The sequence below is a fragment of the Hordeum vulgare genome, chromosome 7H, assembly GCF_904849725.1.
Source record: "Hordeum vulgare subsp. vulgare chromosome 7H, MorexV3_pseudomolecules_assembly, whole genome shotgun sequence".
Taxonomy (NCBI): domain Eukaryota; kingdom Viridiplantae; phylum Streptophyta; class Magnoliopsida; order Poales; family Poaceae; genus Hordeum; species Hordeum vulgare.
In genome coordinates this window covers 32,472,721-32,489,753 of record NC_058524.1, presented here as the reverse complement: position 1 = coordinate 32,489,753, position 17,033 = coordinate 32,472,721, and the positions used below count along the sequence as shown (strand labels likewise).

At 43.4% G+C, this 17,033-nt stretch overlaps 2 protein-coding genes across 2 annotated transcripts; both read left to right on the top strand.

Moving 5' to 3' along the window:
* Positions 1–7,102: 7,102 nt before the first annotated feature.
* LOC123412493 (phenolic glucoside malonyltransferase 1-like) lies at positions 7,103–8,910 on the top strand. Its single transcript, XM_045105438.1, has 2 exons — positions 7,103–8,543; positions 8,646–8,910. The coding sequence occupies exons 1-2, from the start codon at positions 7,103–7,105 to the stop codon at positions 8,675–8,677; spliced, it is 1,473 nt and encodes a 490-aa protein (XP_044961373.1). The 3' UTR covers positions 8,678–8,910.
* A 2,810-nt stretch (positions 8,911–11,720) lies between these two features.
* Positions 11,721–15,947, top strand: LOC123410820. The gene is made up of 10 exons (XM_045103760.1): positions 11,721–12,020; positions 12,289–12,351; positions 12,943–13,021; positions 13,129–13,239; positions 13,767–13,845; positions 14,009–14,051; positions 14,632–14,726; positions 14,812–14,881; positions 15,382–15,464; positions 15,656–15,947. The coding sequence occupies exons 1-10, from the start codon at positions 11,784–11,786 to the stop codon at positions 15,684–15,686; spliced, it is 891 nt and encodes a 296-aa protein (XP_044959695.1). The 5' UTR covers positions 11,721–11,783; the 3' UTR covers positions 15,687–15,947.
* The last annotated feature ends 1,086 nt before the right edge of the window (positions 15,948–17,033 follow it).

Genomic DNA, 17,033 nt, shown 5'->3' with positions numbered 1-17,033 from the left:
TGCCAGAAATCCACGGTTCTGATATATGCATGTTTCTGCTTCCACTATTACTTGTTGCCAGAAATCCTCATATGCATGTTATAACAAAAGTAGATATAAAAGTAGATAGAAACAGCTACAGAAATGTGCGACATTTATTCTATTGGAAGTTATTAATCAGAACATATTTCTGATTAATATCTTCAAAACAGATTTCTGGGAGCAGAAACACCCACATGAACAACAATTCCTCATCTTTCAGCTACACCACTCTACCTTCTACAGATGCACTTAGTAAATTGGTACAAAGGTGGGTTCAGTTAACTGGATCCAGGCACAAACCACTCGGACGGAGGGAATAATATGTGAAACAAATAAATGCTGCCATACTTTCTTGTTACTTCATTGCGAGACATGTTTTTGTCTCTTGCTGACCTGACTGAAATACTGTTTTTGTCCATTGGTTAGGGGTTGTACTAGCTTGTGTTCATGAGGTGTTGTCGTCTCATGAGTGGCATGTCTGAACAAACGAGTTCAACTATGACACTTGAAGAATTACATAATTGTCATTTCCATCCTTGTCCAACCCTCTGACCTACTTTCCAATTTTTTTTTTTTAAAGTGACATATAAATGAACTACTCAATTAGTGACACCCATAATATCTGCTTTCTGCATGTTCTTTTTTTTCTGGACTCAATTAGTCATTGTTAATTTCTAGATGTATTTTGTACAAAGTAATTGAGATCACCATATTTATTTTTTTCCTTTTGTATTTTTATTAACAAAAATTCAACTGAAAACTGGTTGGATTCCTGAAATTTCTGATTAATATCTTCAAAACAAACGTGCTCTACTATTTTTGTGATATACGGTCTGACGAACTTCTTGTTTGTTTAGCAACCATGGTGGGGGTCGATGGCCGCGTCGCCGCCATCTCCGCATCGGAACGGCCCTACGGAAATCCTCGATGGAGATGTTGTCCCTCCACCGCCTCCCTTATGCATTGAAGCTACCGTTTCTCCATCAGTTCCCTCGTCAGCGTCAGCTTTAGCAAAGGCTGCTGCAACCAAGAACAAAGGGCATGCGTCAATTGAAGAAGTTGCTGCAGCTACAACACTTTGCTCCTTTTATCCAGTGACCCAAGACCCTGACCAAGGTACATGTTGCAATCAGGTTACTCATTAGTTTCTGGTCTTCCTACAATATATTACATATAGTTATCCTGATTCTTATGTGTAGGATGTGGAGTCCCACGAGAAAAACAAAGACTCCCAAAACCCCCACGAAAGAAGATGCCGAGGTTGCCATTAGTGGTGCCCGTAGTGGGATCCCCAGGGGTAAATGTCATGTTATCTCAGGCATCACCAAGGTTCGGTGTGAAACGATCGTCGCCAACACCGCCTCAGATTCCTCGTAAGTTTTAATGTCTACATTCTGTACATACGTTTAGTTTTAATGTCAATTATGCGCATATCTAAACTTGGCATAAAATATTTGTTCATCTCAAATTTCGTAGGTCTTTCACGTAGAAACAAAAAACGGAAACTTAAATATGAAATCTGGAATGATTTTGATCCTGTGTATGATGGCAACAAACTCAAGGAAGCCAATTGTAAACATTGCAAGAGAATTTTTGTGGTTGCAAGAAAAGCTGGTACTAGTGAATGCATTAGGCATTTGTTAGTTTGTGAGGAAAGGGCTAAGGTCAATGAGTTTCTCGATTCAATTAAATCAGCCATGCCACAACTTGATCCAAACAGTGTAGAAAAATGGAACTATGACCCTGAGAGAGCTCATTGGGAGTTGGTGAGGATGATCATCGTCCATGAATTGCCATTTTCCATAGTAGAATATGATGGATTTAGGCGATTCGTGCATAGTCTGAATCCCACATTTGAGGTGGTGTCTAGGACGACAATAAGACTTGATTCCATCATGCTATTTGAAGAACAAAGGGTAAAGCTCCGAGAGGATATGCATAACTTGACCTCTCGTGTATCCTTAACAGCTGACATGTGGACTTCAAGTCAAGTAGTGAGCTATATGTGTATAACATGCCATTTTGTTAGTGAAAACTGGAAATTGCAGAAAAAAGTGATTTGGTTTGCTGAGGCAAAAACACCACATGATGGAGCAAATTTGTTAGAAAAAACTACTGTACCATCAAACGGGAGCAGACTTCAGCTCGAATCAGTTGCTTCTATTGTCACTGCACAGTGCCCACTTTCTTCTTGCCTCAAAAAACTTAGTAATTTGCATCATTCTGCTACCATTCATAGTATTGCATCATTCTGCTACCATTCATAATTCGAATCATAGATGTGTTGTATTGCATGATTCGCATCGTAAGAAAAAGGTTTCGCTATGCTGAGACTGTATTCAGCCTATCCAGTATTTATGGGTGGGAGCAGACTGATGGTTTCGCTATGCTGAGACTGTATTCAGCCTATCCAGTATTTATGGGTGGGAGCAGACTGATATCCGAATTTGATCCTGGGCTTATTCTCGCTGAGTTTTCTTCTCTTTGTTTATGCCCTAAAGAGGATCCTTTTAAAATTATTCTGGTATAATGTTAAGTGGTGGGCAAAGCAGGGTCGTGCAAAAGTACACAATGTTAGACAAACAACGGCCACGGCCAATACACTTTGTTGATACACAATGTTATGGCTGTATACGTTCTTTTTTTTCTTTATTGATACACAATGTTATGGCTGTATACACTTTGTTGCAATGTAAACTGCTTTTTTTTCTGAAAGGTCAAAAGCTGGGACTGGTGAGATGATGATGATGGATTTGCCACCAACCACACTTACAAGCTAACCTGACGAGTAGAGGCAGCTCAACTCAGAATCCACCCAGTCTGCAGATCAGCAGGGCGTCCTGAAGAACACAACAACCCCATGGATTCAAAGATGTGATTTTTCTTTTCTTCCTGGTTCTGAGTAATCTTTGAGTTCGTCCTCTGTTTTTCTCGCTCTGAAACCTGAATCATATTAATGCATTCTAGTGGATATGCACTGTACAACTGTAGTTGTACATTGATGCACTGTAGTGGATATGTAGCAGGAAACATGAATCATATTAATGCACTGTAGTGGATATGCACTGTACAACTGTGTGCCAAACTGTTGATTGTACTGTGTACTGTATGCCAATAGTCCAATTGTGGATGGCGGGATTGTAGCGGGATCATGCGGGCTGCAGCATTGTCCGCAAAAAATAAAGCGGCATAAGGTGGGTAATTAGCGGTGACCGCTAAAAATGCTAGCACCCGCTATGTTGTTTGGCGGGCAGCCGCATCCTGCCCCGCCTGCAACCTGACGCACATAAGCCGCCCGCACATGTATGTGTGCTTCACTGGGATATCCTGACGGTGTTTCGTCTTCCGGCTTCGGGTTGTACACCCTATGTCATTGGTTAGGGGTGCAGGGCGGCGTCCCGTCAAGACCCGCCATCATGCTATGCAGTGCCGGTCCTGGGGCGGGGCAAGCGGGGCGGCCGCCCCGGGCCCCCCAAAAGTTAGGGGGCCCATACAAGGTATATACGTAGGCATACATCTCTTCACCGGCAGCGATTGAGCGAATGTTTTTTAAATCAATCTCAGCGGCAGTGCCTTAGCGCTCAGCTTGTACGACATGCAAAATTGTAAAGTAGATACGATGGGCCTGGCTCATAATTGCACGTACGTGAAGAGTGGAGACTGGGTAGAAAGAAAGGAATCATTCGATTCAGTAATCACGATTTGCTCTTGTTAATTAGGATCGTTCGGTCCTTCCCTGCCTCTTGGCTCTGGCTGCGTAAATGACTCGATGACTGCGGTAGTAGGTACGTCTCGTCGAGCCCTCTGTCCCTAGTAGCCTGTTCTTCTTCCTGGTTTTTTATTCTAATCCTCATTCCCAAATTTTCAAACAGATTAACAGGAAATTGTTGATAGGGCGCTGATGTGATGTAGATCTCTATTTTTTTTGCAGGTGATCTCATGTAGATCTTTTTGATCGTGGTTTTGGTTTCGATCATGGCTTCCATACATTTTTAGATGGACTCAACAATGACGACACCGACGGTCTAATCAACTATTATTTTCTCATTCGTGCAGTTAGGTATGACTGATTTTGTATTTTCACTGTACTGTTGATTTCGTTTTTGTTGATATAATGGGATTTAATATTTAAACATATGAAGCAATGTTTTTCACGTCATTCATATCGATTTACTTATCAATTTTAAATTTTTAATTGCTCTGACACTTTTATTTGGGATAACAAAATTAAAATTAACATTAGTTAGTGCAGAAACTAAATTTATATGCAAATTTGTATTCAGACTATATATATGGACTTAACTTGGCTTATCTACCTAATTGGTATCTGAACCTGTAGTTTACTCCAATAGTTACAGTGAAACTCGGCACTAAATATGGCCTTCTGCACACAGTTTTTCTACTTTTTTTTTCATACACCAATATTTCAATGTTTATGTTAAAGGCCCCGTGTTTTATTTTTGCCCCGGGCCTCTAAAATCTCAGGACCGGCCCTGATGCTATGCTAGCACAAATTGAATTAGCACAGTCCAATTCAGCTAGAACTGAATTTCTCTCCTTTGTATACGAAGCGGGGTGGGTTCAGGCGCCGCTCTACACACCTAGTCATTGGGCAGGGACCAAAGAACATGTATTTTTTCGACCGAGCCGCTAAAAACTAGCTCGGCTTGAAGTTCGGGGAGTTATTTCATGCCCTCTGCGAGATGTAAGTAAGGTCTCCCCTTTGGCGCAGACCTACTGGGCCGGCACAGGACTCTAGCTGTCACGTGAGTTTTATACTTGTGGTTTATTTATTGAGTTTTCACTATTTTGCATCAGGTTTGTTTGTTTGTACACTACGTTCTTTTGCTATTTTATTTTATATTCTTCGAATTTTTTCAACACGTATCTAATTTTTCATACACATTATATATTTTCCATATACACTATAAATAGTTTTTGTCATACATGTTTAACATTTTTCAACTACATGATTATAATTTTTTAAATATATGATTTGATGTCCACTTTTTTCATACACATTGTATGTTTTTATATGTTTAAGACATATTGTGTACATGTCTAATATTTTTAATATACCTTATAATGTTGTTAAACATTTCTTGAATACTGCATGTCATTTTTGTTCAAACATTGCATGGAATGAACATTCTTTTTGAATGGTATGATTTCTTTATTGAATTACATGAAGTTTATTTTAGATTTTAAAACATTTAAAAACATGCCAAACACATTTTTAAAACTTGAAATATTTTCTGAAGGCCGCATATATTTTTTAACGGTACAATTTTTTCGAAAAATTGTGCGAAGCTTTTTTTACACTTTGTGTAGGTTTTTTCTAATGTACGATGAACACTGTAGAAAAATAACAAAATTATATTTCCGCAATATACGTATTTAATATTTTTTAAAATATAAATAAACATAAAATAAAATACTTCCTCCGTCCGGAAATACTTGTCATAGGAATGGATGTATTTAGATGTATTTTAGTTCTAGATACATCTATTTTTATATTTTGTGCGACAAGTAATTCCGAACGAAGGGAGTAAAAAAGATGTGCACAAGATGGTGCACATCGGCATGATGACCCCACATGGCCACTAGGCCGATCCACTACCGGCTCCCTGTACACCCGCTCAGTCTGCATATGGCCAAGGTCCAATGCTACGGGGTGACGACGATAATAAATGTGATGTATAACGAAAATAGAATTGTTGTCAATTAGATCCCTTTGTATTTTTTGAAATTAAATGGTTTGTCATTTCAACCAGTTTCGCTGCACGGATCACCTCGCCGGGGCGAGCGGCAGGATAACTGCGATCAGCTGTCGCTGCGTCCAGATCGCCCCCTCTTCCAAATGACTGTCTTATACTCCCTCCCCCGTTTCTATTTTTTTTTATTTAAAGATTCATTTATGAACTATGTATATATGTATATGGACATAATTTAGAGTGTAAGTTCATTAATTTTGTTTTGTATGTAGTCCGTAGTTAAATCTTTAAAATGACAAATATTAAAAAACGGAGGGAGTAGATCCCTATTTCAAAGAGTAAAAAATATTAAACTGATTTGCACAAATATAATATATTAACCATTTACTCAAAATATATGTGTTGTGATTGTCGCTGAGATAACTTTTTTGCTATATCCAAATTGTATTCATCTCTCTCTCTCCCTCCAGTTAGATTGAGTTTTTCAGTGATGTGCATTGCACACGTATGATTACTAGTATGTTGTATTAAGGACCTGTTCTTTTGAGAATCCGTCCTTTACACAACTTTTTTTCGAATTTTGATCCCTCATTAACTAACCTAGATTTTTTTTGCAGGTGAACTAACTAGGCTAGTTAAATGAATGAGGCTAGAAATTCTAAAAAAAAAACTAGAGAATCGGCCCCAAGAACTGGCCCTAAGTTTGCGAAATTTCACATAGATAAGTGTCGACTTGAGTGGATGGAACAGAATATGGCTTGATTCTATTGGAATTATTCAAAACCCTAAAAATAGGACCCTGATAAGTATCACATGTGTGCCAAGAACACATGAAATTCTCAACGTTTTTAAATGCAGGTTTAGTGATGCGAGGATTTCAAACTTAATTGTCAAACATGACAACTTTATTTTCGAATGACAAGTTTCAGTTTTTATTTGGTTTACTCTTTATTCTTGGTGATAACATTAGCTGTAAAAAGCGTCACACCGGAGTAATTCGTGTCACCCGTGTGTCATTTATCAGTTTAATAAAAATATGTTTTCCTTACAAAGTTTTAGAAAGTGGATGGACCAGAATCCTGCATCCTCAATTTTATTCAAAAAAGAAAATCCTGCATCATCAATCAATCAAAGTTTGTTCTCAAAGCCTTCTATAAAGCTTGATACGATCATTGGTGTACCCTCGAAAAAAAAGTTTGTTTTCAAAGAAAAATCAATCAAAGTTTTGGATCGGATCGGATGGGATGTATCAATCAACGTGGCACCATCAACCAAAACATTTACTATCAACTCAAAGCTACGTACTTTAAAAAATACCCGACGCTACGTTCGTAACGTACACTGCCCATCGATCTCGCGCGAACAGGATGGCTCGCGTCCTCCGCGCCACCGTCGTGGCGCCCTCGCCGTCGTCCGGCGGCGCGACGCTTCCCCTCCCCGAGCTCTCTCTCCCGCTCACCTACATGGACGCCATGTGGCTCCACACCTCCCCCGTAGAGCGGGTCTTCCTCTTCCACCACGCGCACGAGCACGACGATGTCGACGCCGGTGCCCTCCTCTCCAACCTCCAGGACTCGTTGTCCGAGGCGCTGCGCTCCTTCTACCCGCTCGCCGGCCGCCTCCGGCCCACCCCCGGCGCGCCTAACCGGCACGAGCTTCACTACCAGCCGGGCGACGGCGTCAGCTTCACCGTGGCCGAGTACGATCACATCGGCGCGGACGAGCTCGCCACGGACGAGCCGACGGAGCTTGCCAGGATCGCCCCGCTGGTGCCGCGGCTGCCGGAGGGCGGCGCGGTGTTGGCTCTGCAGGCCACCCTGCTGCGCCGTGGCGGCCTCGCCGTTGGCGTGACCGTCCACCACGCCGCCTGCGACGGCGCGTGCTCCACCCACTTCCTCCATGCGTGGGCGTGGGCGGCGGCGTCCTGCGGCGCCTCCGCCGCGCCGGAGCCCCCCGTCATCGGCCGCACCTTCATCCGCGACCGCGACGACCTCTACGACGCCTTCGCCGCCCCCAGGCCGTACAGGGACCGCGACGGGAAGCTCCTCAGGTCGCCCGACGCCGTCGTGGACAAGCTCCTCGCCACCTTCGTGCTGTCCGAGGACCTCCTGCGTACCATCAAGGACACGGTAGCCCGCGAGGCGGCGCGCCGCGAAGTGTCGCCGCCGCGGCCGCCTCCCCTCACGTCCACCGTGGCGACGTACGGCTTCATCTGGCACTGCTACTACCGCGCCAAACAAAACGGCGATGGAGAGTCTTCATCTTCTGGTGCCAGCAGCAACGACCGCGCCTACGCCGTGTTCGCCGCCGACCACCGAGCGCGGCTGGACCCGCCGGTCCCCGCCACGTACCTCGGCAACTGCTTGGGCCTATGCTTCGCGTCGGCGAGCAAGAAGGAGATCACCGCCGACGGCGCGGGAGGCCTCTTAGCGGCGTGCTCGGCGGTGGCCGCGGCCATCGACGAGGCGACGCGCCCGCGCGGCGGCGGCGGCGACGGTGGCAGCTGGGACGTGTGCCTGGAGCGCGTGGTGGAGGCGTACGGCGGCGGGGTCCCGCTGACGCTGGCGGGGTCGCCCAGGTTCCGGGTGTACGGCGTGGACTTCGGGTTCGGGAGGCCCGCCAAGGTGGGCATCGTGTCCGTGGCGAGGACCGGCGCGATGTCGGTGGCGGAGTGCCGCGGCGGCGCCGGCGGGGCGGAGGTGGGGATCTCGCTGCCGCCGGACGGCATGCGCAGGTTCCGGAGGTGCTTCGCCGACGCCGTCGCGTGCCTCTCGTCGACGACGTCGCCCGTGAAGCTGGCTGGCGCAGGTTTGTCGTCAGAACTCGAAAGTCTACCATCTTTTTCTCTCGAGACGGTCAAGTCTTCCCTCTTTCTTACGGTCAAGTCTTCTTCTTTCTTTTCTTCTGCAGATACTATAACTAACAGAACATTGTTGGGTTAATGGATAGCCGTGTTCCATGTTATACTCTAGGGGCATTTTCAGGTGGCAAGAATGGCATCTAGGGACTATGTTATGCACGTGTCGATTTGCCCTTGGCCTTTCAAGTCTCAACACCATGTACTACCAGTATTTGTTTATATTTTCAGTAGAATGTTTTTATTTTAGTGATTGTGCACATATTTCATACGGTCTTAATGTTGAGTGTTGCTTGACCTCCAACATAAATTGTACGGTCCCGGTGAACACAGGCAAACGAATTGGCTCATCGGTTAATTAAAAAAAGGTTATCTGATTAATTAATAAAAAACTAGGCTAAAACCGATACATGGACATAAACATCGTTGATTGCAATTGACGCAACATCGTCGCAGTCTAATGTAACATCAGATGTGTTATCTTTTAACATAATATAGATACAAACTTTCATACATACGTACATACATACATCCATTTCTAGTAATAAACGCACTCCTACCTCCTTGAGCGGATTGAGTCGGCACATTTGTACGTAAATTAATTCTGTTTATTATCTTTTAGGTGACCGAAGAAGATAAACATTTTAAGTCATCACTGATGTTCATTTAATCAGACTATAAGGGATGTGATTGTGTAAAGATGACCAAATCTTGATTTAGGGCATGAGTTGTCGATAGAAAATAGTCACTTCAGAATACCACCGGTTGTATGCAGATGATAATGTAGAGCCCGTCAAATAAAAGTGTAAGTGGTTAGGATAATGTTTGAGTAAAATCGAATACGAATTCCATAGTACAAGATATGGTAAGAAATTCTTGATACTTGAACACAATTTGATCTAAGTCTTAATCGGGTTTTCGGATATGCTATGGTATTCTCTAATATGTCATGATCCAAGATAAAATGATTTTCAAGCCGTATTATCCAAACTTTTAAATTTGCTTATCCAATTTATTGATAAACAAACTTGCAATGTGTGGTTGTTGTTATGTTTTGACTATGAGCAACTTCTTCGATACCGAAACTAAATGAACTACTTCGAAGCATATTTCAAAGTATTCACTATAAAAGTTTGGCTGGATTGAGCGCGCGCGCGCGCACACACACACACACACAAGAAGACTTCTATCTCAGCTTTCACTTATACCACCCCCTTAATAGTACAGTTTGCACTATTGACTCGATAGAAAAAAATGACACTAGAAAACCAAAGTCTTCATTACACCTTCATATTCCTCGCGGCGAACTTCATGTTCCTCAAATTCTTCGGTTTTTCCACACAATTTTTAGGGGTCATACACTTCTGTTAAACAAAATATTGAGGGGCTTTCACGTGTGTATACTCAAAAACATACTAGTCCTTTGATTTTTTTTACATTAATCACCCAAAGTCCTCTAGGTGCACCAGATGAACTTACACATTCCGACGCAACCAGATGAGATAGCGTGAGCCCCCCCCCTCATCCTTCATCCTTGGCGTTCTCCCACGAAAGAGGGGTGTTTCTCCTCTGGGTTTCATGACAATGGCGGTGGAAGGGAAATGGTCTCCCCTATATTGGTCTATGTTTCAAGGGAGTATTTTATGGATCTTGAAATCAGATACCTTTCATCATTTTATCGGTTGTGGTATCCGTAACTTAAAAAGTTTTATGTTTTATAACCTGGGTGAGCAACTACCCTCCAAAAGCCAACCACGAGGGTGAACGGGGGCTCCACATGTCCTTCCGCACGGTTTAGCCCTGGGCACGCTGGGTTGCGTGTGTCCCCCTCATCACCCCCTCATTTTCTATGTGCCTCCGTGATCCCTCCAATGTTTATCCAACATATTTTAGCTTATTTTACCTCATCTAGGAGGTTTCGTGAAACTCAGAACACTTAAGGAAAATCCGCCTTTGGCTGCCATAAAACAAATATAAAATATAAAAGAAAAGTCATTGAAGAAGGACATGAATGACTCGAATCAGTAAAGAGAAGCAGGAAAGTGCGAACAAGGACATTATGCGCCCGTGTGAGCCCAAATTGTTAGGGTCCAAATAATAAACCTCGATAAGTTCTGACAAAAAATCAATGAAAATGTAAATCACCACAACAAAAATAAAAGGTCTCTTATTTAAGCGAGAAGCTAAACTACCGAAAAAAGGAGAGGAGAAATGTGCCTCTACTTCACTACTGTTAATCAAGTTCTTTTTTTTGTCACTTGATGTGAACTAATTTTTTTAGGGAGGGTATAACGGAGATGCACATGTTGATATGAATGTGTGGCATCACAAGGAAGAACCGAGTTTGAAATGATGATATGCAAGATAGAGTTGGGGTAACACCGATTGAAGAGAAGCTGGTCCAACATCGTTTGAGATGGTTTGCGCATTTTCAGCGCATGCCTTCAGAAGCTTCAGCCCATAATGAACAACTAAAGTGTGATGAGAATGTCAAAAAATGTTGATGTAGACCGAACGTCACATGAGAGGAGTCCGTAAAGAGAGATCAAACTTCACCACATAGTGAACGGATAAATTGTGCTGATAATGTCAAAAAAGTCCAGGGTAGACCGAACCTGACATGAGAAGGGGTCTGTAAAAAGAGATGTGAATGACTCGAGTATCACCAAAGAACTAGCCATGAAGAGATGCACGTGAAATCTATTTATCCATATGGCAGAACCATGAATTGGTTGCGAGATTTTATGAATTTCACGTCTAGCCTATCCAAATTTGTTTGTGATTAAAATCTTTGTTGTTGTTGTTGTTGTTGGTCTTGAATTTTATGAATTTCCATACTGAGTTTTATCCGGTACTCGAGTTGCTACATAGTACCCCCTCCGTCCGGAAATACTTGTCCTAGAAATGGATATAATGAATGTATCTATAACTAAAATAAGTCTAGATACATTCATTTCTAGGACAAGTATTTCCGGACGGAGGGAGTATTTTGCTTTGAATATAGTTCTTTTATCGAGTGAAGATTTCGGAGGATCTTTTCAGCTAAGGGAAAACCAGCCGCAGCAAGCACAAAAGTGCGAAAAGAAAACCAGTGTTAAACCGGTCCGTGCTAATCTCAGTGCGCAGCAGAAAGGAAAAACACACACCCAGCGGCGCCCCTCTCCCCTCCGCCGCGCCGCGCGACCGCCGAGATGAGCCTCTCCCACCGCCGCCCCCACCTGCCGCCCGCCGCGCCGCCGTCGGGGGACCCCTACTACCACCTGTACGCGCCGCAGCCGCTCCAGCACCCGGACCCGCGGCAGGGCGTCGTCACGCTCTTCGTCGCCGGCCTCCCCGACGACGTCAAGCCCCGCGAGATCCACAACCTCTTCTCCCGCCGCCCCGGCTTCGACCACTGCCTCCTCGAGTACACCGGCCGCGGCAACCAGGTCCCCCCTTCCCCCTAACCCGTGCGCCGCCCTTCACTCTTGACTAAACCCTCGCCTAGGCATTTAGGGGAAGAGCCCTTCGATTCGGCCCTAGACTTCACTCTGCATGACTAGCGTGGACGGAACGAATTCCAAATTTCCCTAGGCTCTGCGGCGGCAAGACATAATTTCTACCTCGCCCCTTTTGGGGTGTATGTAAAACAGCACTTAGATTTGGCTGTTTTTTCTTTTCTTTTCCTGATGTCGTATCTGAATTCTTATGCTGCAGGCTGTTGCCTTTGTGTCATTCTTCACCCATCACGCGGCCTTGTCTGCCATGGCTTCGCTAAATGTGAGTTATACTGCGAGTCAAGTTCCTTCTGCGTTTTTCCTGTTTGTGCTGTTAGAATTTCTCTGTGCAAATGTGGATATGAATTTAGGCGAAACGTTGTACCAAATTCTTGCTGGCATCTTAAGTTCAATCGTTGTATTAAAGATTCTGCAGCAGGTCTTAATCATTGTTTATAAGGCGGGACACCGTATAAACAATGGACTTAATACAGTGAATTTCCAGGGTAGCTTTAGTCACTATGAAAATCCATATGCTGAGTAACAAATTGACAGTGCTTGTTGTGTAAAAGGTGCTTGATTTGCATCAATAGGTTGTTAGAGGAAACTTGACTTGCTCGAGTTACATGGAATCAAAACTCACAGACTGGATAAATGTGATATAGAAAAACTCTTATGCTTTTACTTGTCAGACCTTGACCACATGAGTAGGCAAAAAGCTCTACACGTGCCTCTAATGTATAAAGTACATCTTCGATGTATGAGGTAGTAGCAAAAAATTATCTACTTCTTACGTTCTGGCCTCATAGCTGTATCAATAGTGTTGATCACATGATTGTCATTAGCACCAGTCTGACTTTGTGTTCCATTTTAGGGATCTGTTTTTGACCCCGATAACGGTGATTGCTTGCACATTGAGCTAGCTAAGTCAAATTCACGCAAACGCCATGGAGGTACTTTTTGTGCACTATTGCTAATTTTCTTAATCATATCAGTTTCCCCAATTAAAATGCTATTAAAAACTTGCACACCATTCAATGGATTACAATTTTCGTGTTAGGGGGCGGTGAGGTCTACAGAGTAATTGACAAGCGAGTTCGGACAGAGGAAAATTCTGACAATGATAACAACCGTGATGAAGGTGATGATGATGTATCAGGCAATGATGATGGTAATGGTCATACTTATTTGATAATATCTCACATCTGTAAGGGAGTTGGTCCTCAACTCCACCTAGCTCGCAAGCCACTGTAGTGCCATCTAAAAAATCGCATTCAGACTGAATTTGTTATAAGAGAAATTAGGAAGGACTAGAAATTTGCTGTTCAACATGGCTTCCATTCACTTCCTTCTCGTGTTATTTATGTGGTATGTTCCATACCTTGAGGAGCACAATTTGAGTGTTAACACTTAATTTTGATAGTTGATTACTTCGAGGGGTACCTCTTCATTTTATTTTCTCTAAAATTATTTGAGTTGATTTCATGAAGTAACTAGCAAGAGTATTGGCATGTTAGCAGCAGTAAGAGTTTGCACTTGGTAGGCCCCTATTAGGAAACAATTTGCGGTCGAATGACTTTGCACTCACATGTAAATAAAAGTAATGCCGGTTGCAGTATGGGTTCTCAACACACTATCTTTACAACATACTGTATCTCACCTGCACATTGTTGTTGTTGTTGGCAACCAAACATTCAGGACAGGGTGGATCTGATGGACCATCGGATGAAGAAAATGATAATTCCAGCGACAAGAACGAGTTACTCACGGACCAAAGGTTGACATGCAGTTAGCATTACTCATAGTTTCAGTTAGTTATATTTCTTAAGTTGGCATTCAACTTAGTTAAACACTAGTGCTAGTGAGCCACGTCTCTTATGTCTGCCGATTGTGCATGGATTTGTTGATGATATTTGATTGATGTTTCCTTTGATGGACAGTGGTGAACCGGGGACCAAGCAGCAGAAGGGGCGTTCTTCAAATGTGAGTTTTGTGTCATAGCTTCACTTCATCACACTTTGATCTTATATCGTATTTGTAAAACTAATATACACTGCGTCAGTGCTGTGAAGCAAATAAACCGGTTCTGCATGTTTTTGTAGCATGCTTTGCCAGATTCTATATTGTGGCATGATGTTACTTGTGTTCATGCTCATATTTCTGTTTAATGACTATTACAAGAGGCTGTCTAAATTACGCTTGCAATGTAGATTTTGCATGCCTTGAAGAATCATGTAGTAGTTTGATTTATCTACCAATCTGAAAAGGGGTGTATCTGTACGAACTGGGTTACTTTGAACATGTTTTCTTATAAATGTTTTGAATACGAATGTGGCTTGTAAGTGGGACAGTGCACATGCCTTTATCATGTTTCTTCATGTCTTCTTTATCTGCACATATTGTTACGCGTTCTGTATATATGTTTTTGATTTTGAAGTGCACAGGTGCAATGTTTTAATGATGGATGCATATCAATTTATAACCCTAAAAGTATATTTGATTTTCCCATGCAGTCTCCCCCCCCCTTTTTTTTAAATTCTTAAACACGACATTGATTGTACAGGATCAGCCAGACAAAATTCCACCTTGCTCTACTTTATTTCTTTCAAATTTGGGACAAACATGTACAGAGAAGGAACTAGAGGAACTTTTGTCGAAGTATGTTGACTAAACTCTACTAATATGTTCACTAAAGTGAAGTTGTAGAAGAAATAAAATGATGGTTATTGCTTATTGTTGGCAGGCAACCTGGATTTCATGTGCTTAAAATGCGTCGCCGCGGTGGACTGCCTGCAGCATTTGCTGATTTTACGGTATGTCTACCTTTGTTGTTTACGTTTTAGTTATATTATTTTACCTGTTCTTCAGAGATGCTACAGATGGTTGTTTGTCTCCACTGTAAAAATTTAAATATATGACCAGTATGGCCTTCTGAGTAAATATATGACCAATAGGCACATCACAGGTTGTCTTTGCATTGCACATGGGTTCTTTTTGTCTTTCAACTTACTATAACAACTTTAGGTTTCCGTACCTTTGCATTTGTTAGTGATATAGAATTGGCATAATCGCACAGATGCCATACTTTCTTGTACTTATACTTATTATAAATACAACCAGACGCAAGTTCAATGTAGGAACAATGTCTGATATGACAAATCACTATATGTTGGTGTATACTAGCCCTTCATGTTTAGAAGGGGTTGTCTACGTGCATTCTAAAAATACATCTAGAATAGAAGAGGGGGTAATATGGCTTCTTCGTCCCTGTTTCCATAGCTTTACTTTTCTGAGACATGGCCTCATTGTGCAGGATATCGAGTCATCCACAGCTGCTATGGAGAACTTCAAAGGAACCATGCTGTCTTCTTCCGACAGCGATGGCTTGCAAATTGAGTATCCTTTATTTCTTGCTGTTCAAGACATTGCCGGTTCTTTTTTAGATGCAATTGTTCTTATAATTTCTCGCGCTTGTCGGCTTGTTGGCTGGTGTTCATAATGTTTTTATATTATCTTTTACATGAACCCAGCAATTGGTTTTCCCTGGAACTGTTCCTTGGCCTTGTTTCCTTTAACTCCAGCTGCAGGTACGCCAGGTCAAAGATGAGGAAGAGCTAGCCAGCAGTACCTGCCGTCTTCGACTGGTGTGACTCCCAGGCTATCATTGAGCATCACCTGCACATGTAATTGACTCTAGGCTCTAGCATCTGGGGATTTAGTTTGTATTCTGTATCCAAGTACATGAGAACCAGGAGCTGTGCATATGTCCCGTGCCAGAGGATTTGGAGTATTTAGTTACCCATCACTTAAGAAACTTTCAGTTTTCGGGTTTCAGCAGGAATAGTATCTCAGATGATATGATAGCCTTGGGCTTTTGGACATGCCATTGCACAATCTTTCTTGCTGGAAAACAGCTACGGTTCTACTGCGATCCTGACTGTTTCGGCGAAAACGATTATAGATGGTTGGTCACATGACTCATGAAATGAAAAAGATGAAGCTGAAAGGCGTATGATACGGACAGTGGAAGCAGATGAACTTTCAAACTATAGATCTCATATAAAACTAGATCTCATACGAATATGTTTTGACGGACTTTTTCTCCCAACAATCCTAAAGCATACTATAAACTACTAATACTTGCCCTAACGCCGAGTTGTTGACGACTACTAGTGGTTGCTCTCTGCCTGCAAGTCCTATATCCCCTAACCATCCGACAAATCTACTCTCTAGCTCCTGCCGCGGGTCTCACAGCTCTACCTGTGGCTGCACATCGCTCCCCTGACCAATGCCGCTGCTCATCGCTCCCCTGACCCTGCGGCGCATGACTGCTGCTGCTGGTAAGTATATATGCTGTTGCTGGTGGCCAAGTTGCTGGTTCCATCTGCCACTGTGTGTGCATGCTGCTGCTGGTAAGCGTATGTACTGCTGCTGGGGGCCAAATTGCTGGTTCCGTCGGCCGCTGTGTGTGCATGCTGCTGCAGGTAAGTATATGTGCTGCTACTGGGGGCCAAGTTGTTGGTTCCGGCGGCATGTGAATGCTGCTGCTGGTAAGTGTATGTGCTGTTGCTGCTAGTGACCAACTGGTTGATTCCGGCGGCGTATGAGTGCTGCTGCGGGTAAGCATATGTGTTGTTGCAGGTGCCCAAAAGGCTACCGGGATGACCGCCGGCGTACCCACCGTAGTTCAGGTGACCCGCCGGTTGATGTGCAGCGCCGCTGCCGTAACTGAAAGCCCCAAAAGGCGCCGCCGCATCATCTGGGTAGCTGGTGGCCGGCTGGTACGCCGTCATGCTGTAGTCTTCGTATCCTACTCCTGGAACTGGAACTGGACCCGCCATCTGAAATTGCAGCAGCAGCAACATGGACTCATGATCAAAGTCGTAGCATGAGCCACCAGGGCGAGATGCTGCCATCTCTGAATCTGAGAGCTGCGGCGGCGGTGGTTCCTGCGACGGCGGCTCG